The following is a 26,027-nucleotide window of genomic DNA, read 5'->3' as shown; positions in this document are numbered from 1 at the left end:
TATATTTGGCTTGCAGAAAACAGCTGGGAAAAGAGCTGATCTGGCTTGCATGGAGATGCCATCTGGAAAGCCCGTTCCATGCAGTCTCACCTAGAGTCCAATAAAATGGCTATTTTGTGCCTCTTCCCAAAGCATAGTCACCTCTTTGCATTTCCAAAATGATTCTGCTTCAACATTCTTCAACAACCAAGAGCAATCTGTCTTGCAATGTGTCCTTTCTGCCAAGTTGGTAATTACCAAGATTCTCTCTGCCAAGAAGTGATCAAAACATTGCATATCCCTTGCTTCCTTTCTTATCTTCAGACTCAATGGTATAGTCTCCCATACCATTCGGCTTTCATGTCCATCTGTTTATAGCACCCGTGGAACTGAGTGCTTTTTGTTTAGCTTGCCTTGTGTGCTTTCATTTGTCACTTTCCAAATCTTATTATTTACATGGATGCGCACAGCATCTTTGTGGATCTCAGACTCCACAACCTCATCTAGGCGGTATATTTGACTGGCAGAATTGCTCCCCATTATCCTCTCAGTACCCATTGTTCATCACTGCTTCCAGAGCCTCATTTCCATTGTCTTTTCCTCATTTAGATGTAGTCCAAACCATCACTGGCTTTTATCACTTGCACTGTTGGCATTTGTAGAGGTGTTTGAGATTGAGAACACCATCAAGAAGCCTGTTTCCTTCTTTGAATCTTACTGGCAAAGTTCATATATCCTTGCATGGGAGAAGGCTTCTTCTAGAGGAATGTTATAAAACTTTACAATAATTCTGAGTCAAATGCATTATAAAAGTTTTGCTATATATTGCTCAGTCATGGACCTGCTCTTGGCCTCCTCATTTTTTCAGAGCTTGATTGCTATTTGGTGCCATTCCTGCATCTGTAGTCTGCTGTCTTTGCCACTTCTGCCTCCATCTTATTCTTCATCCTCCTTCACTAATGGCCAATAGAGAAAAAAAAAAATCAATGTTTGTTTTGCAAAATAGCCACAAATGACTGCCTTCAAAGTTCTGAAAGAGTCAAGAATGTAAGACCCTATACACACAAACTTTCAATGATTTTGCCAAGAAAATGTGCCCATGCTTTGGGCCCCATTTATTTTGTTGTCTGGCATGACAAAGTTGCTACGTTTTTAAGGAAAAACTACAATAACATGCAATCAAAAAAAGAGAAATGCTTGAATCTTCCTTCCTTTTTCCCAATGTGTTTATGTACAAGGGATTCAAAGCTGTGACTTCTTCTCTGAAACCTATGAAAGCCCCCAGGAAGGTATATGTATTAGTAGTCAAAATTTCCCCTAAAACAAGAGATTTGGATAGATTATTTCCATTTTGGCAAGAAAAATGATTGGAATTTCAAAGCTGAGAGTTGTGTTTTTAGAGCCTTGTGCTAGCATGATGAACAAAATGCACATGTGCACAATTATATACCATGTCAGCATGTGTATGTTTTATGTGATTCTGTGTGTACAAACTGGGAAAGGCTTCTGTTGTATCTGCCATTGGCTTGAGAGGTGGGGCAGGAAGCTCATCAGGTCATGAGCAGGGGGACAATGGATACAAAATCTCTTGAGTCATGCTGGCAAGTTAGAGAAATAATGCAATTCTGGATATGTGCCTACATGTGCTCATTCACACAACTGCTATCTAAGAAGCACCATTAATTTTCTGGCTGGAGATTTGTTTTTAAAAGTTATTGGCTTAAATCTTTCTCACCAGCCAAAGTGCTGTACTTACTAAATCTTATATAGACGATGCATTGGTGAGCCAATTCAGCTTAAGCCATTTGTGTGGTTGCTAAGGGGGTCAATGGAAAAGAGAAAATTAAAAAAAAAACAAAAACAACAACAAAAAAACTAAAAGCTAACAGTGACGGAAATGCTAAGATGAAACTAGAAGAAACTTAAGTCCAGAAGATTAAATATCCATTAATTTATATACTGGCTTTATTTGCTTAGTGTTTATTTCTTTAATTTCTCAAGTCAGTTTACAGGCTTTTTGGAAAAAGAAATGTTCAAAGAAGAAAAGAAGAAAGAAAGAGAGGGAAGGTGGGACAGTAGGAGGGAAGAGTTGTGAAAGAAGGAAGAAAACAAAGGAAAGAGAAACTTAACTGTAGCATATTGTAAATTATTTTAGTGCAGGTAATATCCATTAAATGTGACAGCATTTATATTCATCATGGCAGAAAAGTTGAGCTATTTTTTCAAGTATGTAAACATATTTTGAATACAAGTTCGTTCCAGTGCTATGATGTGGATATTACCTGTATATTTGATTGTTGTGTTTTTAATTTTTATATGCTAGGTTTTAGAAGATTTAATGGATTCTCTTAAATTTTATTTTATTATTTTTTAATAAATTTATTTTTTATCAGTGTTCAATTTACCAACATACAGAATAACACCCAGTGCTCATCCCGTCAAGAGCCCCCCTAAGTGCCCGTCACCTATTCACCCCCACCCCCCGCCCTCCTCCCCTTCCACCACCCCTAGTTCATTTCCCAGAGTTAGGAGTCTTTATGTTCTCTCTCCCTTTCTGATATTTCCCACACATTTCTTCCCCCTTCCCTTATATTCCCTTTCACTATTATTTATATTCTCCAAATGAATGAGAACATATAATGTTTGTCCTTCTCTTAAATTTTAAAATGAAGATGTACATATAGATCTGGAGAAATAAACATTCCATAGCCTTTGATTATCTTTAGCTACTCTAACATTTATACTTCTGAATTTTTCTGAATGAGATTGGAAACACTAATATGGAATTTTAGAATGTAGAGTGCTAAACATCAAGCGTTTTCATAAATCTGAAAAATTCTACCTAATTATTTTTAAGAAGTTCAAATACATTAGAACAGTGAAGCCAGAATGCAATAGCAATTAACCCTACCTTGGACAGGAATTCAGTGTTTAGGTCAGAGATAGAAGGACACAGATTGTAAGTTATAGTTGACTCCCCATGAAAATCCCACACATTTTAATAGATTTTGTTGCATATCGGTGTCTTTTTCTCTTAACAAAATTTAGGAGCAGAGTTTGGAGGTGAGGAATGTTAGTTACATCCTCAGCCTGATTGAATAGAGCCCTACTCTATCCCTGAAGGATTGAGTAACCTGCCCTACCTAATGTATAATTTTGTTCTTTGCCGTTTAAATCTCTCCTTTTCAAATTTGAATCCCTCTCAAGTGGGTTATGGAGAGAAACTTGACAAAGTGAGCAAATATAATTTGTGACATTGGTAGGATTTGAATTGGTAAAGAGAAAATTGGAGAATAAACAGGTCAGTTATAGTCTTTATTGCCTATGTTTCAATCATTAAAATTTGGACTCAATTAAAATCAACATGAATACTCATAGTAATAAATGAAACTATTCATACAATACTATGAACTGATAATGGTCAAATCAATCCTACCTGACTATGGCATATAATCAAAGATACATATGTGCATATACACAAACATAAACATGCAGCAAATATACATGATTTGATATTTACTCCTTTACCACCTGAATAAGCAGTAATCAGGAACTGAACAAGTGGTTGACAACTGTGACATATCTGATCCAATACAATTCAGGGAAAAGAAAATATGGGAATTATTTGTATAATGCTATATGTATATTTTAAAATATATATTATGGATTTTATTTTATACATTTATATTACATATTTTTAACTATTTATTTTAAAATGTGATTTATTGAGATGAGAATTGCATTTTATTTGAAAAGTTCTGTATTTATAAAAAATAGTGTCAGTATTTTGTAGTGGACTGACGCAGTCATTGAAACAAGCATTGTACTTGTATAGCCTTGTACTTTTGTACAACTTGTACCCTTTTATTGGGAAAGAGTCTTTTTTTAATATACACTCTGATTCTGTCTATTGTTAAATCTTGACTATCTCTACTGATCAGTGTAGTAGTAATGGAAAGAAATCTAAATTATTAGCTATTTCAATTTGGATCTGGAATGCATTTCTATGCTTCATGTGAACAAAAGAGTACATATTCAGGAAATTAGCAGGAGTTCCAAAGAATTTTCTCCAGCTTTTCCAGAGTCATTAAGTATTTGGGTATAACAGACTTCATGAACTATAGAACAGTAGGAGAGTCTAGATCTACAGAGAGTAAGACCAAAGCTTCAGATTACAAATCTGGATGGAAGAATGGTAGAAAGACTCTGTAACAGTAAGAAAATTAAATAAGTATCTATCATTAGCAGAATGGCTATAGTTCTTTGCATATACTTTACTAGTAAGATGGGTTGCTGAATAATTCTGTCTTTCTCCAAAAAGCCTAGCCCTCCCAATCTGTTATGGCAGTAAAATAATAACCATTTAATTTCTGATTCCCGCATTAAGTCTTCCTTAGTTACATTTATATCAGCACACATGGTCATTGATTTTTACACAACCCAAATTAGGCAAACTTTCAGGAAAAAATAGCCCTTAAGTGATTTTTCAGAGCAAATTCATTCTTCCAGTGTTATAAAAGTGATATTTAACAAACTCAAGGCATTACATGTGGAAGAAATGGAAAAATGGGGATTTTTATAAGAAAAGTGAAAATCTCCTTGGGTGCCAAGCATCGTAGGAAGTTTTGAGACTAGTGTACCACACTTGTCAAGTGTCTCCCTGAATTTAAATAGTCTTGTTCAAAGGAGAATGGTATATTGCTCTGTTAAAAGAAGTAGCTCTTAAGTTACATACTCAGTGATTATGACCCTAACATTATCAATTCGATCTACTTATTGAAAAAATAAATCAGGTTTTCACTGACGAAATTACACCAGTTGGTTATCTGATTTGTTTTATGCATAGAAAAAGACTTTATATTCTAATGCTCTCATTTTAAAATAAGACGACAGACTCTTTGTGGCTAAGCTGGAGCATGAACCAAGCAAAGAACTCTTTTTACCTTAAGTAAAGACATGGGTTGACCTAACTTGGATTTACTTGATGAATTGATTTGATTGCATCACCTGAGCTTGTAAACGGAGATATTTCTCTTTTAGTTTGAGGGGATTCATTATTACTCATCAGAGTAGAAGTGGCTAGTGGCTTTATGAAGAGTGACTCTGCCTTAGAAAGGTCAGTGCCATTACTTGTCCTTCAGTCAGTGTACTTTCATTCCTTTAGGTTTTAGAAGCTATTCAAGATTTGAAAGCCTTGAATTAAAAAGGCGGCAAATAATTCACACCTTAATCTAGTAGCAAGATTTCAGTTAATATTCAGTTAATTTGATGTTTTAGATTTCAGTTAATATTCAGACCATTATTTGGCAGCCAATGATGAGTAATATTTTATGAAAACTTGGAAATTAGACACATGGAGGTACCTGGTTAAGGGAAACTAATTGTGCATTTCTTTTGGTGTCTGTGCAACACAGGAAAACCTGTTGAAGAAGTACTGATTTATAACATTTTCCCATGAGACACATTCTGATTTTGAGATAGTTTGCTATAATTGATTTCATTCTAAACTGTTCTTTCTTTATTAATATATTTTAAATCATGTCTATAGTAGTGCCTTAGGCACTGTCTCTTCATTTTTAACTAGTTGTGGATATGTAAGAATAAATCCAGATAATACATATTCCCTTAAATTGAATCAAATAATTATGGGAATCCACAGTGTTAGGTAAAATAATGTTATTTATAAGCAGTATCTATAATTTAATTTGATTTCTGATTTTCTTGTGTACACGTGGATTTGTCAGCTCTAGTCAAGAAATACGTTATTTTGAATTGGTTACCTAAATTCATTGTGATTTTTTTTTTCATGTTCCTACTTGGATATACCTCAGGAATTCCTGGGTTGGAAGAAAAAGTTGGAAGAAAAAGCAGCTAAAATGTGAATAAACTAATACAGGATATATAAATAAGAGAAGATGAATATTAAAATATACCCTAAATATTATCTGGCATCTCATTACTGATTTTGCACAATTTTCTATTACCTCAGATGATTCAAAATAAAGGAAATTAAGAGACTGCATAGCAAAATTGAGGCAGGATTTTATGTTTAGTATTAGACTTGATAAAATTTTGACAACCCTATCTTTCTAGAAAAGCATTAGCATTTTCATATCTTGTTCCTAACTTCTAGTGATAAGCTAACAATCAGGGCTTCAAAGAGTTGTACTTCCAGTTCACATAAGGATATTTTCTGATTCATTGAACAACATTTCTAGGGTGTTTCAACTACTTAAAAGGCACAGTGCTAAATATTGGTTTGGTGAAGGTATTCAAAGTCCTTTATCTCTAATAACTAATAATTTCCATGAAGAGGATAAATCTTTCTGTACATTGTGAATTTGTTAAATTGTGTGGTCCATTGGGTTTTCCTTTTTTGATTTAGTTTCTCATCTTCCTGTTTAACATTCTCAGCAAAAATAGTAGGGTATCTGTTGATGGCTATCTCTGTGTATTAACTGTTGTTCTTGGTTTACTATATTCTAGAAATAAAAATGTGTTTAACTTACTATTTTCTCCATTCTGTTCCTACAGATTATTTTGCCAAATGCTTTCTCCAGCTTAATTTAAATGATTTATAAAATGTGGCTTTTATCACAGCCCTTAGGAGAGAAATATGTGCCATGTTATGGCCCATGTATCTCACAAATAGGAAAGACTTCTGGATGGGCAGTGTGTAGTTTTCTTAGCTCGGATTTCTATTACTGCTTCAGGACATATTGTCTTACTCTATCTTGAACAGTCATTTTCTTTGTGGGCAATAAATATATTTCAAATATTTCATCCTAACCCAATTTTCTTGAAGGCAAGCTTACTTAATTTAGACTTTAATCTTTTCTTTCATCATCAATACTGTATCTTATTTTATTGCTTTTCTCTGAATACCTTCATCTGTGCAGATGCCTTGCTGATAATGAACTTGACTGGAGCTCTGGCTAGATCTTCTATCAAATCTGCACAATCTATATCTTGACCTCTTTCATCCATTTCCTTTTGCGAATCTATTTCTCAACTTAGAGAAGTTCCTGGAGAAGTTCCAGTTAGCGTCGTCTTATAAGAACCATGTACTCTTTTAAGTCCAAGGTTCTGTGTGTGAGACACTATCATAAAACAAACTCAAAATAGAATCTCTTTATCTAGAAACTCCCAGTTCAAATCTGTTGCTATCAAAATTATTTGGATTCTCTCTTGCTGAGATGATTCTCTTCGATAATAACAGCTTGGTCAGACTGCATGCCAACTGCCTGATCATGTCTTCCACAATGAATTACTTTATAAATACACCTCCAGATTATTCTTTTGAAATGTACAAATTATTCCACCTGACTTTTCTTGATCTTTTGCACTAAGTTAAGTAAAAACACTTTTCAACAAGCAAAATTTTGAAATCAACCCTACATCCATCTCTGATCAGAATGAAGTTATAATCACGACTTCATGATTGAAGGGCAATAATGGGCTCTCTTGACTGAAATCCTACAACCACTTCATACCTTGTCTTGAAAGGCTAACTCATCCATTTATGTGATATCATAGAAAGTATGCTTCAAATTCATAATTGTAGTGACACTTAGCTTTCATAAACAATGTCAAGAGGCTAGATCCTAAGAAGAGTTGGAAATTATCTGATCTTGGCATTGCATTCTGTGTCAAAGAAATTTTTTAACTAATATAACTAAAGACATTATTACAATCAATCATACTAAATTCACCTAAAACGTCAGCACAGTTCACCACTCTGCATCCTTTTGATGCAGCCTAGTTTTGCATTGGGTTCCTGAAGTCATGCTCCATTTCCAAATAAGTAATAGATAATAAGAAATATCAATAGATATGAGTCTAGTTTTATTTCGGTATTTAAAAAACATTTAACTCCATTTTTATTCTGATAACATTGGCAGATGTGCCTTCTTTGTTGGGTAGTAAAATTTTTAAGGTGTTTATTGGATGAATGAATAATTACCATTAGTAATCTTAAAATAATCTTTAAATTTTGCATGAAAGGTGAGATGAAACAAATAAGTTTCTAATACATAATAATCATTTTTGAAACTGAGAATTATGGTAAATGAATAGCACATTCCCTATAATGGGAAAGTCAGAAGATGCCTGCTTTCTAAAACAAATGGTATTATTTATAATAATAAAAGCATAAAAAAGCAAGGATAAGCCAACTAGTCAATGATCCAATAGGTAAAAATAGGGCCTCATATGCCAATTGTGAAAACTCATACAAAAAAGCTGTTGAATACAGAATTTGAACTTAGGTTTAGAATTACTGAAAACAGAAATACAATAATACAGTGAGGGAAACATGCAGAGTTATCATTGCTTCCTCTAATAAGTATAGAAAACATTAAGTGTAAGAAAAATTCCCTTTTTTTTCATAAATGTCAGATTTTTTTCTTTTCTATTGTCTTTAATTCTCTAAAGACATTTTTTTTAAATGTCTAGCATTTATTTTAAAGTAAAACATGTGAGTGATGTTGCCAAATCCATTATCAGTTTGAATTTAGTAGCACCTGTGTTTCAAAATGCTCCCTATCTGCCGATTTTGCTTAACTTTTAAATTGTGATTATTTAATATGCTTACATATTTAGTGAGCTAAGAATGGCAGGACTAAAAATAGAATTATATTTTCTTAAAACATAAAAAAATTGAATAAAGAATATTGTTTATCTGCATATAGAAACAAGTTTTGAGCTTACCCATTTATGATGCCATGAAATGTAAGCTATTACTTATACTAAGATATTTTCTGTGGCATGAGTGGGTTTCGATTTTCATATATTCCACTGGGCAGATAAAGATCTGGCTTCCATGTGGATGGTTTCAGGACTTACCTACTTTTCAATATCACCCCTTTCTTTTGTTTTGTTACTACCCACTTGACAACTTTGAGTAATTCATAGTTTGTAACTCTAAATCTCCATTAAAAAAAGACCTTAGTGTTCTCCATATTATTCTCTCACCTTGCCTGCTTTCCCCCTCCTCCCAAAATGGACTCAGAGGTTAAATTAAGCTATAACTATATGACTATAACTTCACTGCATGTGACACAAATCCTTGGTCAGTTAGCATCACTGGGTCACTAAAACTTGACCTCTGACAGTGGCAGTGTAGGGACCTTATGGTTACAGAAATCTTCCCATTTGATTTTCCTCGAGTTTTGAAGGTGGGCTTTGATTAACCCATTTACATACATGTTATATTCAGTACACACAGAAAAACTGGTCAACATTGACAGTAATATTTTGTGCTAAAGATAACATTTTCAGAAGTAGAGATAGGCATTGGTTATTGGCTTATCTTTTAAAATGTGCCTGTCACACAGCCCCTCCTTGGGTACAAAAAGGAAGAGTAAAAAGAGTTGCAGTTGTAGCAACAATGAATACATTAGTTCTTCAGTGATTCCATGAACGAGGTAAGTATCCTTTTAGTACCATGTACTGGCTGGAGATGCAGAGGCCAAGGGCTTGATGAAGGTCACACAGCAGGGCAATGGAACTTCCAAGAAAGACATCTGAGATTCCCCACATACTGTTCCAGGCTTTAAGAGCTGCAGCCCTTGCTTTCTCTCTTGGTGATCTTCAATGCTTTAAATAGGGGTTTCACACCCCCTTGAATCTCCCCACCATGATTGTCCCCACCAATGCCTGACAGGGCACGGTGCTTCTTCATTCTCCTTCTCCCAGATGGTCCATTTATCTGTTCAAGATAGCCAATGAGGAATTCATATGCCCGGGCTGCTTAATATCATGATGCCCACCCATATCTCTTTCAGCACCTAATTCCTTCATATGCCTCTTTCTCCCAATGACCCACTCCCTCTTCCACTTCCCTAATCCCTTCCCAATAGGGTACGTTTTTTTTTTTTTTTCTCTTGCTCTCTCTCTCACTCACTCTTTTCTGTATCTCTCGGAAATCAGACAGGAGTTCAGAGCACTTTCACTACCTTTTATGAGGTAGATTGTGATGTCATAGATGGGGGCAGGGCTAGTCAACTTTCTACCCACCTCCCAACCTGTGCTGAGGGAGCTCCGATCGGGAGTGGAAGCAGTGATTCCTCCATGGTGAGTAACTTTGCTTTCTGATGTAATCTGTCTCATTGTAAACATTAATTTTGAAAGCAGGTGGGTGGGGATTCAAAGACATAAAGATGTGACCACTCAAGTCTTCTTTACTACTATTAACCAACTTTGAGTAAAGGATCAACTTATGTATTCTTTGTATGAGTTGAGAATTCCACAGGACTGATATACATTCTTCAAGCATGATCTAAACTTGAGAAGTAGAAATGGTATTTCATTCCTTTATTTCTTAGTCTTTCTTCCCATTGGGACTGAAAGTCATTGCATATGTGGAATGAATCCATTCTGTAGTCCTTTGATGAGCTTCTTTAAGGAAGGCTAGTTAAGAGAATGTATTCTTCATTTGAAAGATTACAGAGTCACAAAATATCCTTTTTTGATGTTGGCTGAGAGAATCAGTCTGCTCTTTTAAAATTGTTGGGTAAAATTGTGAAGAAACCGATGCATAAAGAATTAACAAACTTGGTTTTGATGTAAACAGATGCAAGCTTTGTAATGTAAAGGTGCAGCTATTTCAAGGTGTCACAACCAGACTTGCTACCATTTTGTTGATGTTGCATGTCATCTCTGATCCTGTTTTGTAAGATTTTTTTCATAGTTAAGAGCTGTGAAATGTCACTGTTCTTTGTTTCATTTGGGTTTCTATAATAATGATTAATTTTTTTGTATGCCTTAGTGTTTAGAAAGAAAAGATCAACTGGAGTGAGAAATTTCCCTCCAGTTTACTTGTTTCCTCCAGGGTGCCTATTAAAACTGTCAAGATGTCAGCTTATATATAAAAGGGCAAAGGAGGTTCATGGAGGAGGTTAAGTCTTTAAAGGATGTTGAAGCATCAGTATGGGTACTTCTAAAAGGGTTTGACCATCAGAATGTGAGACCCTCTTTGTTTTCATGGGGTGGGATAAAAGCTTCTTGATGTGGGTCATGGGTATTAGGAAATATGTTAAGAGGATATCATTCATTTTTTTTTTTCAAAGAATACATCCCTAGTTAACTAACTATGTTTGGAAATTGGTGTGGGAAAATTGGAGGCAGTTTAAAAGGAAGTGCCCTTTTCCATCATTAGCTTTTCTGTTATGTGTAGACCTTCTCTCCCTCCTGCCCCGCTAAGTTATGTATTCTTAGAACTCAAAAGCATGAGAGATAATCCTGTTCTTTTCATTACCTGGGATGGAGTAGCATGACAAATTCTGAAGTGATATTTCCACCTATGCTTTCTAACCTGAAGTGACTCTTGGTAGAGATTTCAGGTACAATATTGGAAGATAGGGCCATAATTGGTCAGTAGGAAGATTTAAGTGATAATCACCTGTAATCAACTTAATATTGCAATGCGGGTAACAACACCAAAGTCTTACATGTTAGGTTATTTCTCTCAAGTCTTTGGCCCACATTCCTTTAAAAATACTTGCCCCCTCAAACCCAGGTAGAAGGAAACTTCCAGTGCCAGAAAAATCTAATGTCTAACTATAGCTCAAGTTTTTAATGTCTTTTATCAACCCCTCATACAGCTGCCAGGTAAGAAATGCTCATATTTTACAAACCCTTGGAATACAATCATCTTTAACTTCGTGAGTTAAGAACAGTTGTGTTGTACACTTGTGCAAATTCAGAGAGTCTATCATGGAATGCATTGTGCATGCACTTGTTTATCTTCATGTGCATGTTTCGTTTATAGTGGTGTTCATATTTTAATCCATTTGTATGTATTAAAATTCTAATTTAAAAATAATACTACATATTGTGCTGTAAATAAAGCAATGAAGTGTAACAGAAGTTGAATTAATCTGGGGTCTTAACACTGGTAATAAAAGCTCCATTTCTGTCATTGACTAATAAGGTAACTGAAAGAAAATTACTTAGATCTCTGGCCTCAGTGTTTTCATTGTAAAGTTGTGATTGATGATCTACAAGATATATCCTGAAGTACTCTGCTCTAAAACTGTATGGTTTTATAATATATTTTTCAAAGAAATTGCTTATGGGAAAAAAGACTGACTAGGTAATGAGACATTGTTTTAATATGAGACATAGCATTTCTATAGACCAGAAAGAAAGTTTCAGTCCAAAGTAGGTTTTAGAATGTACCCTATATTTGATATAGTGTTATTTGGTTAACAAGTGGGCTCTATTCTTTTAAATGGACAATGTCAAACATGTGATAGTTGTTAGCTATGTGTTGATTTGGAAGATTGATTTTTTTTTTTTTTAGCTCCATACTTTTGTTCTGATTATTTGAGATTAAAAAAATCTTTATCTACTAGGTAAATGGATGGATTTAGGCATCATTGGGACTTTAAAATTAAAAGTTACTTATGCAGAATTGTAGAAATTCCTTTGTGGTATTGGTATGAATTTATGAGTAGGAAATTGGTGGGTACTAAGGAATGTGTTATAGGGGTTGAAACACATGTATGGCCTGGCTCCTGCTCTGATGAATGTGCAAACTTTTGGGGTACCTAGACACGTGCCAAGTGTCAACTTGGAAGTGAAGCCAATACATGTCTAAGAACTAAGATGTGACCCTGTACTGTTGGGTAGACTGGATTGTACTGGGAAGGCTTTCTGAGAAGCTGAGAGTCTTCAATCACTTGGAACGCAGTGATTTAGATTTGTGTTGTTGCACAACACACAGGTTATCAAGACCATGGAATTGTAAATCTTGCAGAGGAGGTATTATGTTTAGATATGTCATGTATCAAAGCCACATGTCAAAATATTTGCATATGATCCAGCTCCATACTTTCCCTGAGTCCATTCCACTCAATCATATGGTGACTTTACAATATATGATACTTGCTTAGAAGAGTTGAGGAGGCTGCAAGTGAGTGTACTGCAAAGATTATTTATTAAGATATAATCAGGTAGCCATTTTCTCAGTTATACAAAAGGTCATATCATCACTCATATCCACAACTGCAGAAGAAAAATAAAAGGAAGGAATTAGGGACAAGAGACTCTAGCTTCGAGACATTCTGATATTCTGACAAAAATGGAAAGGGATTATATTACCACTGACACATTTAGAAATATTAATGGCCATAAAGAAATGTCCATAAGCTAGAGAATCCACATAAGCAGGACAATTTTCCAAAGCAAACCAAAAGTTCTCTATGTACTGAGCAGGAGACTGCTGTCAAACAGCCAATGTTGGGAAGGTTTAAACACTAAAACTGCACATGATTATTATGCAAGTCTCCTTCCCCAATGCACTTGGAAAGAGGGTATTCATTTGGGCATTATTTGCCCACTTTGACAATGAAGCATGCTTATCTTTGAAAGCTTCTCTAGTACTGTAAATTCACAGATGATTTACAGTGTATACTTTACATCACTTAGCACTGTTTGTTGTATTTCCTGCCATCCAAATTCCTTCTAAGTTACTACTTTGGCTTTTCTAATAGGTTGGAATTCCATGAGTAGAATCATCTATCCCAGATTTTAAAGACTTAGTTTACATTATCCAGTGAAATATTTCTTAATTTCCTATTGAGACATAAAAATCCATTTCTAGAATATACCATCTCAGAAAATCACTGCCAAAGCAGTTTATATATATGGGAATGATGAAATAGCATGTTCAGTTTGTGTTCTCTTAGAAATAATTTTCCCCCCAAAAAAGTTCAAGTAGGACTTAGATACAATTTTGCCAAACAGTATAAATTATTAAAAGAATTTGAGATACTGGAAATTTGTCTCAAAAGAACAATAACAAAGGATGACACCTATTCCCTCTATCATCCTAAATATCTCTAGAGGTATCAGTTAGATTATAATTCAACAAATGTTTATTGGGTAAATAATATGTGATATTTACTGTCCTATGAATGGCATGGAATTAATGTGGAAAACAGACCCATAATCAATAACCACAACAGTAATTATAAATTAAAATAATCACTGTAACAGAAATATATATAAAATGATATGGGCATTCCTAAAGAGAAGGTAACTTCATAAAGGGGGTAATATATTTTTGAACCTTCATGGATACATAGATAAAAGTTTTCCAGGTAGAAGAGAAGAGAAAAGATTAGCTCAGGAGAGAAACAGAATGTCCATAGTTTTGAGGTATAGGTGTATTTTTGCTGATTGGACTTGAAGATGTCAGAAATGTGTAGAAAGATGAAGAAAAGTAAAAAGTAGAGTTAAGTAAAAAAGTGGGGTATGGATATCAAAGACATTTTTCCGACCCATTCTGATTTTAATGAGAGTTTCTCAACTTGGTCAAAGGACCATCTGCATACCAAACCCATCAAGTGGTGGGAGGAGACTGCTAAAATGCAGAACTGTTGCTAAAATGAAGGCCTGTTAAATCAGGATTGTAAGGAGCACATTCTTAGAATCTGTAACTACCCCATTGGACCCCCAAGTTTCAGAATCTATCCAACAAAACTGACTCATTATGTTTCTGTGTTCTTAGAAAAAATGTTTCAGAGAAAAATTAAAATATTAAGAATAAAAGACTTAGGAAAATGGTATTTAAAGGTAGTATTAGAATGTTTTTGAGAAAATTGGCTTAAGTTTTGATTAAGCATAAAAACTTTCCTAGAATGGTGATTATTAAGTGTAAATAATCATCAAGTGATGCTATTACATCTCCTTGAAGGAAAGGCATGATATTATCAACATTTAAGAGACCATCTTTTATCTTTCATTTCTATGCTCCAATATAAGGAGTTAATGAAGTTCATTCAGGGCTAAGTTGTTTTAACACAGTCCAGAGCAATATTTATTTCTGAGTGGTATTTTTGGTATTTGACTGCTTTTACATTTTAATTAGGGGAACTTCATTGAAAGAGAAATGTTTAAATTAGCATTACCATCATGACTGGAGAAATTAAACATCCATGCCGATATACAGCCTAATCTCTATGGTCTATATTGAAAAATATGAATATCTAGCTATATGTTTAAATCAATAATCATTGGGGAGTACTTTTTTTCCCCATTTTTTTTTCCTCATGAACAACAGCTATTATCTTCTACCCATCAGTCTGTGTAAAAGTTACATAGTGTTCAAAGATGCAAGAAAGGCACTAGAGAGGTATTTTACATTTAACTAAGACATGAGAATGAACCTTGATCTGGAAGAAGGTGACCCTCAGATCAAAGCAAGGAAAATTGATTATAGATTTAACTCCCTGTTTTTCACACAGTCCTCCTGTTTCAGATTGCTAGAATCTTCTATATTTTTTTGAGAATTTTGTTTAGAACTTGCTTTTTTCTCTATATTCACCTCTGTGTAGATAATCGCAGTAATTGCTATGGCAGAGATGGTAATCTTGTCACATACTAGAAGCTGACTGGTAAAATGCTAGCGCCTGCCATTAATTGAGCGAAGCGATTTTGGTATGGTGACCTAAAGATCTTTTCTTAAAAATTCGTGTGTGTGTGTGTGCGTGCATGTGTGTGTGTATTTTTAAACTAAGGATATATAGCTCTGTTACTGGGTTTATCACACCAGCCCAGGCAAATATAACCTTGAGTGGTACATAAAGATGTTCCAGGCAAAATTATTTACCTAAATAAGGCCTTGCATTTTACATGAATAAAAGTCAAGTAGAGAACAATAACAGCCACATGTTTTTGATGTCAGATATTTGAAAAATAAGTTAGAGTACACCATGTTCTCTTAAGGTAGATACTAAAATTATAAGCAATGTATTGCTGTTAGATGTGAATTTGGAAACCAACTCTTTTACAATTTGGGTGATAATGAGCAACATTCCTAATCTGAGCTTTTGGTTTTGCTTTATAAATTAGAATAGCAATACAATTAGAGGGACAATAGGACAATTGCATCTAGTAAATAACATTACTATATTAGCTAAGATAAAATGAGGACTCAGTACGTTCCAGGCACTGTGCTAAGTATTTTAAATACACTATGCAATGTTTTTAACAGTTATCCTTTGGAGGAAACACTGTCATCACCATTAAAAATATTAGGAAAATGAGGCTCAGGGAATTGAAGTAACTTCCTAGAGGTCACAAGTTAGTCATTGACATACTGTAGTGCTTTCCAAGAAGCCTCCCTTGACATTCTTCCCCAGCATGGTATGTTTTCTCTGTCATTCCTAGTAGGCTACTGCAATATAAGAACTTATTTAATGATATGTCTCCTAAGTACCCTGTGAGCTCCATAAGGGTAGGTAATGTGTCTGAATGTTGAATTTTTCCCTGTTCCCTTGCAAATAAGCACGTAATGTGTATTTAATACATCAGCTTCCTTTTTTTTTTTTTCTAGCTTACTTAATTCTTTTGTAACTTAGTTAAATTTTCTAGTACATTACATAGACTTTTTTAAGATTATGGTATAGAAACATATAAAACTTCTTCCAAAATAGCTGAATTAATAATTTATTTTTAAAAGGATTTGAAAGTAAGGACCACTGTGAGAGTTCATTTCATTTGCTTTCCCACATGAAGGTTATGATACATTAACATGTTAATTATATCTAGATGTGAAATACTGTGTTTTAATTAACTATCATAAATTAATGCCTGATAATAGTATTAACAATCTGTAAGGTCTTTCACATGTTTTAATTAGATATAGATTCAGATCCATATGATAAAACCTCCAAATAGAGAGTCATTTTCCCGTCATATAAACTAAATCTATATATAGTTCAGGGCCAAAATAGGGAACTTAGAATCATCAGAAACCCAGAATCCTTCTGATTTATGGTCTGCTCTACTTAAGATGGGACTTCTACTTTCAAGTTCATCTTTTGGTTCAAGGTGACTGCTTGTGCTCCTTTTATCTTCCATAGAGGAAGAAGTGAGAGGGCAAAATGATGTGCTTCCTAGCAAAATGATGTGCTTCCTAGCTGTGTTAGCATCTTTAGGGGATTTCCTAGGAACACCAGTCCCCCTACTCCAACAGCTTCTGTTTATATCATAAGAGGAACCTGAAAAAATGGGAGAGTTAGGCATGAAGTAGTAGTTCTTACCCATTTATACCCTCCATTAAATGGAACACAAATAGAATTCTGACTTTCAGTAGTTGCTTTGTGATCTTGGGCAAGTTGCTTGACTTCACCGAGTCCCATTTTTCTTAACTGCAAAGTGAGAATGATATCAGTATCTACTTCATTGTGTTAGAATTAAATAGGTTCATGTATGTCACACACTTACAGTACAGAATGGAGAAGTACTAAATAAATAGGTAGCTAATTTTATTTTTCCTTATCTTGTCTCTCTTGAAATATGATATTCTTGTTGGTGATGTAGGTGCCTCTTGTTTTATTTCATCATGTCTACTCCAATTAACCATTGGGTGTACAGTAGTGAATATAACCAGCCAAAGTCTGTACCCTTATAGAGAGATTCCATTAGTTTGTCATTGGGAGTCCTGGAGGAATCCTTTAAAGAGAGGTGATAATTGACAATACAGAAGGGAATGACATGACCTCAACAGAGAAATGAAGTAGCAATTCTCACATTATAATCTATAGAAGAATCACATGGGAAATAAACAAAAAATTCCTGAGAATTCTGGGCTCTGCCTCCATAGTTCTGATACCACATCTAAGATCAGAAATATATAATTCTATTCCTAAATGTTTCTGATGCAGATGACTCATTGATCACACTTTGAAAAATACTGGTCTAGGACGTAGAGGGAAGAGAGGTTTATGAGCTGTGGTGAAAGCTTTCCAGTACTTGAAGTCAGTTTGGACCCTTTCCTAGAAAACCCTTTTGGCTTGCTCCATTAGGCTATTTCAGTCTATCCCAGCCTAGCCTGGATAATTCCCATTTGTGGGGGGTTGGTTTCAGTTAGTCACTGCAGGATATTTATCAACAACCCTGGCATCTCCTTAATAGATGCTTTAGGGATCCCTGGGTGGCTCAGTGGTTGAGCTTCTGCCTTTGGCTCAGGGCATGATCCTGGAGTTCCGGGATCAAGTCCCACATCGGGCTCCCTTCATGGAGCCTGCTTCTCCCTCTACCTATGTCTCTGCCTTTCTCTCTCTGTGTCTCTCATGAATAAATAAATATAAATCTAAAAAAAAAAAATTCTCTCCTTAAAAAAAAAAAATAGATGCTTTAGTAACTTTCATTCCCCGGTAGTGACATCAAATGTCTCCAGAACTTGCCAAATGTGTCCTGGGGTAATAGGGGCAAAATTGCCCCTGCATGAGAACTATAGATCTCATTGATCTTGACCTTTCACCTTGAGTATACATATATTTGAAATGAAGTCTTATTTCTTTCTTCTGGAAGTATGGTAGATGACCAATAAAATGGTCCAAACTCATCTGCCTAATGCCCATTACCAGCATGGCAGCAGGGTATGGATATGCACTTTCCTAGAGGTAAGACTCCTGAGAATCTATCACAGTCCTCCTCTGGCCATAGTCTTCGTGCACCTTTTAAACGTCTCCATCTACTTCTCTTCTTGTTTATCTTCCTGTCTTAGAGATAAAGACATTTCTACTATTAAAGGCAATTAAGGGCTTTGGTGGAATGTTGCTTGAAAAAAAGTTTTAAAGAAGGTAAAATTTCTTAAGTTTCTTTTTATAAACAAGGGTCTTGAGGTTAAATCATTCAATTGTTTTTATTACATTTTAAAAAAATACTTTTCACATATCATTATAGATTTAGCCATGCTTTGTATATTTTAAGCCCTTATATGATAGAGTACATTTTTTTAAAATATGAAAAAAGCTAAGCAATAGTTTATATTTTTTCCTTTACAAAGTATATTAAGATGTGCATCAGGCCAATGGTCTTCTTGAAATTCAAATGACTTATGCAGGTGTTTTTGAGATAATATTTATGATGAGTAATTCTGGGTGTGCTGAAATTAGTGGATGAGCCCTTGAAACCAAACAAGTTGTAGATAGAAATTGATAGTTTCATAGCTTAGCATTAATTTTTTAAATGAAGTTTGGAGAGCTCTAACAGGTAGTGAATCCAGATATAACAGAGATCACTCTTTCTTTCAAAGATGTAGCTTTAGTGCATTTGAAGAATTTGCCTTGGCATTTTTTTAGTATATCAGGTAAAGAAATAATGAGGTAGCCTTTACATCTTATAATAAATATGGAGGTGATTTAACTTTGTCAAAGGCTAGATTCACAGAGACTCTAAGATAGGGATTGTGCCTTGAGGAAGCTTTCATCTTAATATTAAGGATGATTTTTAGTAGGGGCAAGATACTGTATCAAACTCTCTCTAACCCTTTAATGTTTATCTTTGTTCACTGGTTAAAAGTTGTCATTTTCATGAAAGTTTGCAAAGTCCCTTTTTTTTTTAAAGAAGTTTTCCAATTTCATAGATTTGATGCTTTCTTTAAAAGGAACCACTAGTATTTTTCTATGATTTTTGGCAATAATCATGCATTTCCAGTCTTTTGAGGATGTTTTGTCCTTTAATCTGTGGTTTTAAAAGTTTCTTGCATAGTTCAACCTCTTTTGCAAAGAAACACACAATATGTTGTCCATCCATAGAGATTTGTTTTTAACCAAAGAAATCATTTCCAGTTTTGAATTGAGGGGAGCCTTCTGGTGCTATTGCTGCATTTCCCCTAAAGTACAGTCACCCTAAGAGAAATAGATGATAAGGTTCCAAACCAGCTCAAGCCCTGGCAGGCATATGTAAGGGGGGGAAGTATCCTGGCTTCTCAGGGGAACCACCTTAACTGGACTTTATTCTTATTTTATTCAAAAGCAGTTGAAGATACAGTATATTCCTAAATACACCAGGAACAGAAGTCATGTATTTCTGGCACTTGTGTTTCGGATCATTGTTTTATTAGCTGGCAAGTTAAGCCTCAGTTCCCTCATCTATTGGATAGAGAGAATAAAGTAATAGAATACTATATTTTTGGTGTGTGGGGATTAAGTGATGTAACATATAGGAAAGATCAAATTGGCTGGGATGCTTAATATGTGTTAAATCTGGAAAATATCCAGAGTATATTAACCCAATAAAGAGAAGTTATCAATCAACTTTTATCAGTAGGCTGGTCTTTTATAGGTCAGTGTAAGAAGCAGCCTGAACTAAGAATCTATCATTCAAGGGACTAAACACTGGGATACGTATACCAAGTTGCAATAGGGGTTATGTAGTGCTAGCCTCTGTGGAGGTCATATCAGTAAAGGGCCAGGAAGTACTTGTTTATATACAGATCTAGAAATCTAGCTCTGGAGATAAGACTTTCACATATATACAAAGCTTTTGAAAACAGAGTAGCAGCTGAGTAACTAATTATATGATCCTAGCAAGGAACATAATCAAAATGGAGCTAGAATCATTAAGCATAGCTCTATGAATGAGTTGGCTCTTCCTATTGCAAGAATGGTTTGCCTTTATTTTTTGATCAACCTGTATCTCTTTTTGGACTGCACTCCACAGCCAGTTTTTGGATCCCAACAGAAGGTTCCTGTGCTATATTTCTTTTGAGAATCATATTTCTTGACCATTCACCATAAATGGGAAAAATGAGATTGTAACTAGATTGCCCCAGCCATACTTTGCTCCCAGCAATGTCCACTGTCAGGTAGAAGAAGGAAGCTTATCTCATTTTGGAAGTACTTTGTGCTTGTCTCACTTGGGCTTATGGTCCTCTCACACTACCCTGGACACTTATTGAAATACCTTTACCTGTGCAGAGTTCCTTAGGCCTAAGTTACCCAGGTGATCTAATAAATTGTGATAAATACTCCAAAAGGATTCCCAAAAGGTATCATAAGTTATGTAATAATACTTTATAGTGACATTTTTAAAATTTAAAAAGTGTTTTAAGTTTACACTCTCACTTGGACTTCAATGATTGATGAAAGTGTATTGGTATTATCTCCATTTTATTGTTGAAGAAATAGAAGCTCAGAGAGGTTACTGTAGTATCCAAAACTTTCACAGTCAGTGGCTGGCACAGGCAAGGTTGGGACCAGTTTCTCTGATAGGTAGTCTTGTGCTATGCAATGTAAAGATGTTGCTGCACCTGGTAGTTGAACTAGTTGTTAATCAAGAGATACAGGAAATAGCGTGTCTGATGGTGTATGTGATGGTAACAACTAATACATATCAGGTACTTAAACTTAGTCAGTGTAACATCATATTGTGGTACCCACTATATGGTAGAGTCAAAAGTTAAATTGTAGAAATTTGAATAAAGTCTTTTCATAATATGTGAATAAATAGCAAGTGGTATATATGGTGGCTGGGGGAACAGAGGATTATAGGTTGCATTTAATCAAGTTTTCTTTGAATGCGTAGATGAATTTAGTTGCTGGCAAGAAAATGAGTATGTAGATGATGTCCCTGCTTCTAGTCTAGTTCATATCTCATGCGAATCATGATTGCAGGATTGGAAGTTAAATGTGACTCTTTTTCCATTGTGGCTTAGGGAAATTCACCTTATTACTGCTTAGTCACATGACTCATACTTGTGAATAGTTAGAACATATCATAACTCATACACAGCCTTATGATGGCACCAATAGCCAGAAATAGAGTTCAGAGCAGGGAAACACTATGGTAGACCTGCCTGGTCAAACAGGACTGGATGTTATATGTCACATGGACTGAGACCCATTTCTACCAGACATGAATTTTGTGAATACAAGTTCACAAAAACTTTCTGTAATTGTTTCCTCATATAAAAAGAACTATATATTTTATATATACTATATATATTTTTTTTTTAATTTACTTTTTTATAGATTAGAGATCATTTATTAAGACACCAGCACTATACCTAGTAAACAAGTCATGCATCACAGATGCTGGTACTGTTAATGTGGGAGATGATCTTTTATGAAAGCTCAGTACTTTATACATAGAAAGCAATAAACACAAAGAATTAGATTTGTGGGTGTTTTTTGAGCCAAGGTGATCCAGATTGTACCAGTGAAGCACAGTAAGAGGAGGATGTCATAAACTTTGTATAGCATTTTGGCTAATGTTTATTTTGTCTATTATGTCCCTAAATTATACTCTCATGCCAATATCATTTAGGTACTTTTCCATGAAATAATGAATAGATGGAAGGCATGGGGCATTGATGGAAAGCATGGCATTTCCATGAAATAATGAATAGATGGAAGGCATGCTAGACATCGTGCCTAGTTTGTCTTTGGACAAGGATTGTCTTATTTCTCATCTGTAAAGTTGCAATTATTCAATAATAATTAGCAAGTACTTGTATGGAATAGCCATTTGCCAGACAGTTTCAGGTTTTTGGAATATATCATGGGATGAGGGACAGTAGATCCAGAAGAAAATATTTGTTAGATGGTGATGACTGTATGGAAAAATAAAACAGGGAAAGAAGAGCAAATTAAGGGCATAGGGTAGGAATTAAGTTGCAATTTTAAAAGGAAAAATTTCAGAAAGATGTTGGTATTTCATCAAAAATCTGATAGGGATGAGGGACCAAGCCTTACAGTTTCTATGGGAAGAATATTCTAGGCAGAGGCAATAATAAGCACAAAGTCCTTGAAGTGTGGTCATGACTGATCTATCTAAGCAATAGACAAGGGATTCGTTTTTAGGAGTGAACAAAGGAAAAATAAGAACAATTGGGGATCGGATTATATGACCTTGAAGACTATTCTAATAACTGTGGATTCAACTCATACTAAAATGGGGAACTGCAGCATTTTGTTGAGAAGATAAGTGACATTATTTGAGTTCATTTAATAGGATCGTTCTGGCTTCTGTTTAAGAATAGACCGAAGAAGATAAAAGGGGATTGGAAGCAAGGAAGTTAGTCAGAGGAAGATACCACAACAATCCAGCAAGAGATTTTGATGACTTGGCCTGTGGTAACACTAGAGAAGGTGACGTCAAATAATGGATAGATTGCAAAAATGCTGTCGACAAGATATGATGGCAGATTGGAGGCAGGATCTAAGAGAACGAGATATGTAACACAAGATTCTGGGTTTTTAACCTAAAGACTTGGAAAACTTGTGTGTTGCCAATGATTATAGGGAGATCAGGTTTTAGGAAGAGGTGGAATTAATCATAGAGCACTTGCTATCTCTGGAATATTGGTAAGAGTCAATAAGAAAACTTCATATCAACTTAGATAATTCTCTAAATGTCAGGAGTTGTCCTTGTGAAAGTAATAACTTGCAAGAGCCTGAAGTGGTATCTAGGTGAAAGCTAAAGATTTAATGGCTACAACTAATTGAGTTGTATTGGACTAAAGATGGGAAACCTCTACCTAAATCTATGACTGTGTACACCATGAGTGCTTGGAAATTATTTGAATACGTGATAGAATTGTGGTTACATCTCACAATGGGAAAATAAGTGACCAGGAAGAAAGAAAGAAGGTTTGGAGGCTATACTCTATGTCTACTCAGGAATTGTTCCAGAGTATGTAGAAAAATGTATTCAATTAGAAAAAGGCATGGAATAACTGCTGATATTTAAAACTGGTTTAATTAAAATTACTGGATTTACTATGCACCCTTGAATAATGATAGCCATTTCTTCTTCTTGTAATTCTCGTTTCTCTAATGAAAGAAGAGCTAATTTTAGGCTATTATAGTGGATTATTTTACCCAGGTACATATAAATCTAACAGTTTTCTGAATTATACTTAAGATATCATTCTTTATGAATTATATGAGGAGAAATTATGATAATGAGACAGAAATGTTATTAATATACTACTCTTAAAGCACAGATTTTTATGGGATAGGGCTGTTAAGAAGTCCCATAGTAGGTATGGTTAAGTGGGTTTGATTTGCTTTTAAAAATTTATTTTAAATGATGTATAGTTGGCACACAGTGTTACATTAGTTTCAGGTATACAACATAGTGATTGGACAACTCTGTTATACTATGCTTACCACAAGTATAGCCACCATCTGTTACCATACAAAAATGTTATTAAAATACCATTGACGATATTTCCTGTGCTGCACCTTTTTTTTTCTTTTGTGCTGTACCTTTTATCTCAATGACTTATTCACTCCATAACTAGAAGCTTGTACCTCCTATCCCCCTTCATCCATTGCAACCATCCCTCCCTCCAACCCCGCCCCTCTGCCAAATACCAGATATTTCTCTATATTCATGGGTCTATTTCTGCTTTTTTTGTTAGTTCATTTATAAGTGAACTCATATTATATTTGTCCTCTTCCAACTAATTTCACTTCACCTAATGCTCTCTAGGTCTGTGGATATTGTTGCAAATGGCAAAATCTCACCCATTTTATGACTGAGTAATATTTCATCATTTGTATATCTTCTTAATCCATTAATCTATCTATGGACACTTTGGTTGCTTATCCAGGGATAAATGCCCTGTAGTAGAAATACCAAATCATATAGTATTTCTATTTTTAATTTTTTGAGGAACTTCCATGCTGTTTTCCATATTGGCTGCACTGATTTACATTTCTACCAATTAGTGCATGGAAGATTCCCTTTCTGCCAACACCCTTGCCAATACTTGTTATTTCTTGTCTCTTTGATTTGAGTTCTTTTGACATGTGTAGGCTAATATCTTGTTGTTTTGATTTGCATTTCCCTGATAATTGACATTGAACATCTTTTCATGTCTGTTGGCCATCTGTATGTCCTCTATGGAAAAATGTCTATTTAGGTCCTCTGCCCATTTTTATCTCTCTCTCTTTTTCTTTTTTTTTTTTTTTTTTTTTTTTGGTGTGGAGTTATACAAGTTCTTTAATTTATCTGATAAAAGGTTAATATTGAAAATATATTTTTGCAAATAACTTCTCTCAGTAAGTCACCTTTCTTTTTTTTATGGTTACTTTTTCTGTGTAAAAATTTTCTATTTTGGTGTAGTCTCAATAGTTTATTGTGCTTTTGTTTCTTTTGCCTGAGGAGACTTATCTAGTAAAATGTTGCTAAGACAATGTCAAAGAGATTACCACCTATGTTTTCTTTTAGGATTTCTATGGTTTCATGTCTCACATTTAGTCCCTTAATCCATTTTGAGTTTATTTTTGTGTGGTGTAATTGGTCTAGTTTTGTTCTTTTGTATGTATCTGTCTAGTTTTCCCAGTACTATTTATTGAAAAGATTGTCTTTTCCCCAATATACTCCCTAATATATTCTTGCCTCTTTTGTCATTAATTGACCATATAAGTGTGGGGTTATTTCTAGACTCTCTATTCTTTTCCATGTTTCATATTCTGTGTCTATTTTTGTGCCAGTACCATACTATTTTGATTACTATAGCTTTGTAGTATACCTTGAAGTCTGGGATTGTGACGTCTCCAGCTTTGTTCTTCTTTCTCAAGATTGCTTTGGCTGTTTAGGGTCTTTTGTGTTTCCCTACAAATTTTAGGATTATTTTTTTCTAGTTCCATGAAAAATGCTATTGATATTTTGATAAGTATTACATTGAATCTATATATTGCTTTGGGTAGTAGGGACATTTTAACATTAATTCTTCTGATGCATGGACATGATATAGCTTTGCATTTGTATGTATCAGCTTCAGTTTCTTTTACCAATGTTTAATGGTTTTCAGTGTATAGATTTTTCACTCCCTTGGTTAAGTTTTGCTGTGGCTAGGATTTCCAGTATTATGTTGAATAAAAGTAGCAAGAGTAAACATCCTGGTGTTTATGATTGTAGATGAAAAGCTCTTAATTTTTCACCATTAAGTATAATGTTAGGTGTGAGTTTGCCATATATGTCTTTTATTACATTAAGATATGATCCCACTAAACCTACTTTTTGAGAGCTTTTCATCATGAGTGGATGTTGAATTTTGTCAAGTGCTTTTTCTGCATCTATTAAGACAATCATTTCATTTTTATTCTTTATTGTGTTGATGTGGTGTATCAGGCTGATTGATCTATGAATATTAAACCACGCTTGTTTCACTAGCATAAATCCAATTTGATTGAATAATCCTTTTGATGCATTGTTAAATGCAGTTTACTAATATTTTGTTAAGGATGTTTGCATCTTTGGTCATCAGCCTATAATTTATTTGTTGTTTCTTTGAT

At 34.6% G+C, this 26,027-nt stretch overlaps 1 protein-coding gene and 1 long non-coding RNA gene across 9 annotated transcripts in view; one reads left to right on the top strand and one right to left on the bottom strand.

Annotated features, from left to right (window-relative positions):
* Positions 1-26,027, top strand: part of CTNNA2 (catenin alpha 2) — a 1,087,950-nt gene that overhangs the window by 1,048,463 nt on the left and 13,460 nt on the right. For 6 of the 8 annotated variants that reach the window (XM_038561604.1, XM_038561605.1, XM_038561606.1 and 3 more), the window contains one exon: positions 9,910-10,053. The exons of the other annotated variants lie outside the window; for them this stretch is intronic. In XM_038561604.1, the coding sequence (XP_038417532.1) occupies positions 9,910-10,053 (144 nt within the window). The remainder of the gene's footprint in view (positions 1-9,909; positions 10,054-26,027) is intronic. 8 annotated transcript variants of the gene reach the window in all.
* Positions 9,215-9,951, bottom strand: LOC111090639. Its single transcript, XR_005372502.1, has 2 exons — positions 9,884-9,951; positions 9,215-9,688 (listed from the first exon to the last, which is right to left on the bottom strand). It is a non-coding gene; the product is annotated as an uncharacterized LOC111090639 (long non-coding RNA).

The sequence above is a fragment of the Canis lupus genome, chromosome 17 (genome assembly GCF_011100685.1).
Source record: "Canis lupus familiaris isolate Mischka breed German Shepherd chromosome 17, alternate assembly UU_Cfam_GSD_1.0, whole genome shotgun sequence".
NCBI lineage: Eukaryota > Metazoa > Chordata > Mammalia > Carnivora > Canidae > Canis > Canis lupus.
This window is presented reverse-complemented; position numbering and strand designations above follow the sequence as displayed.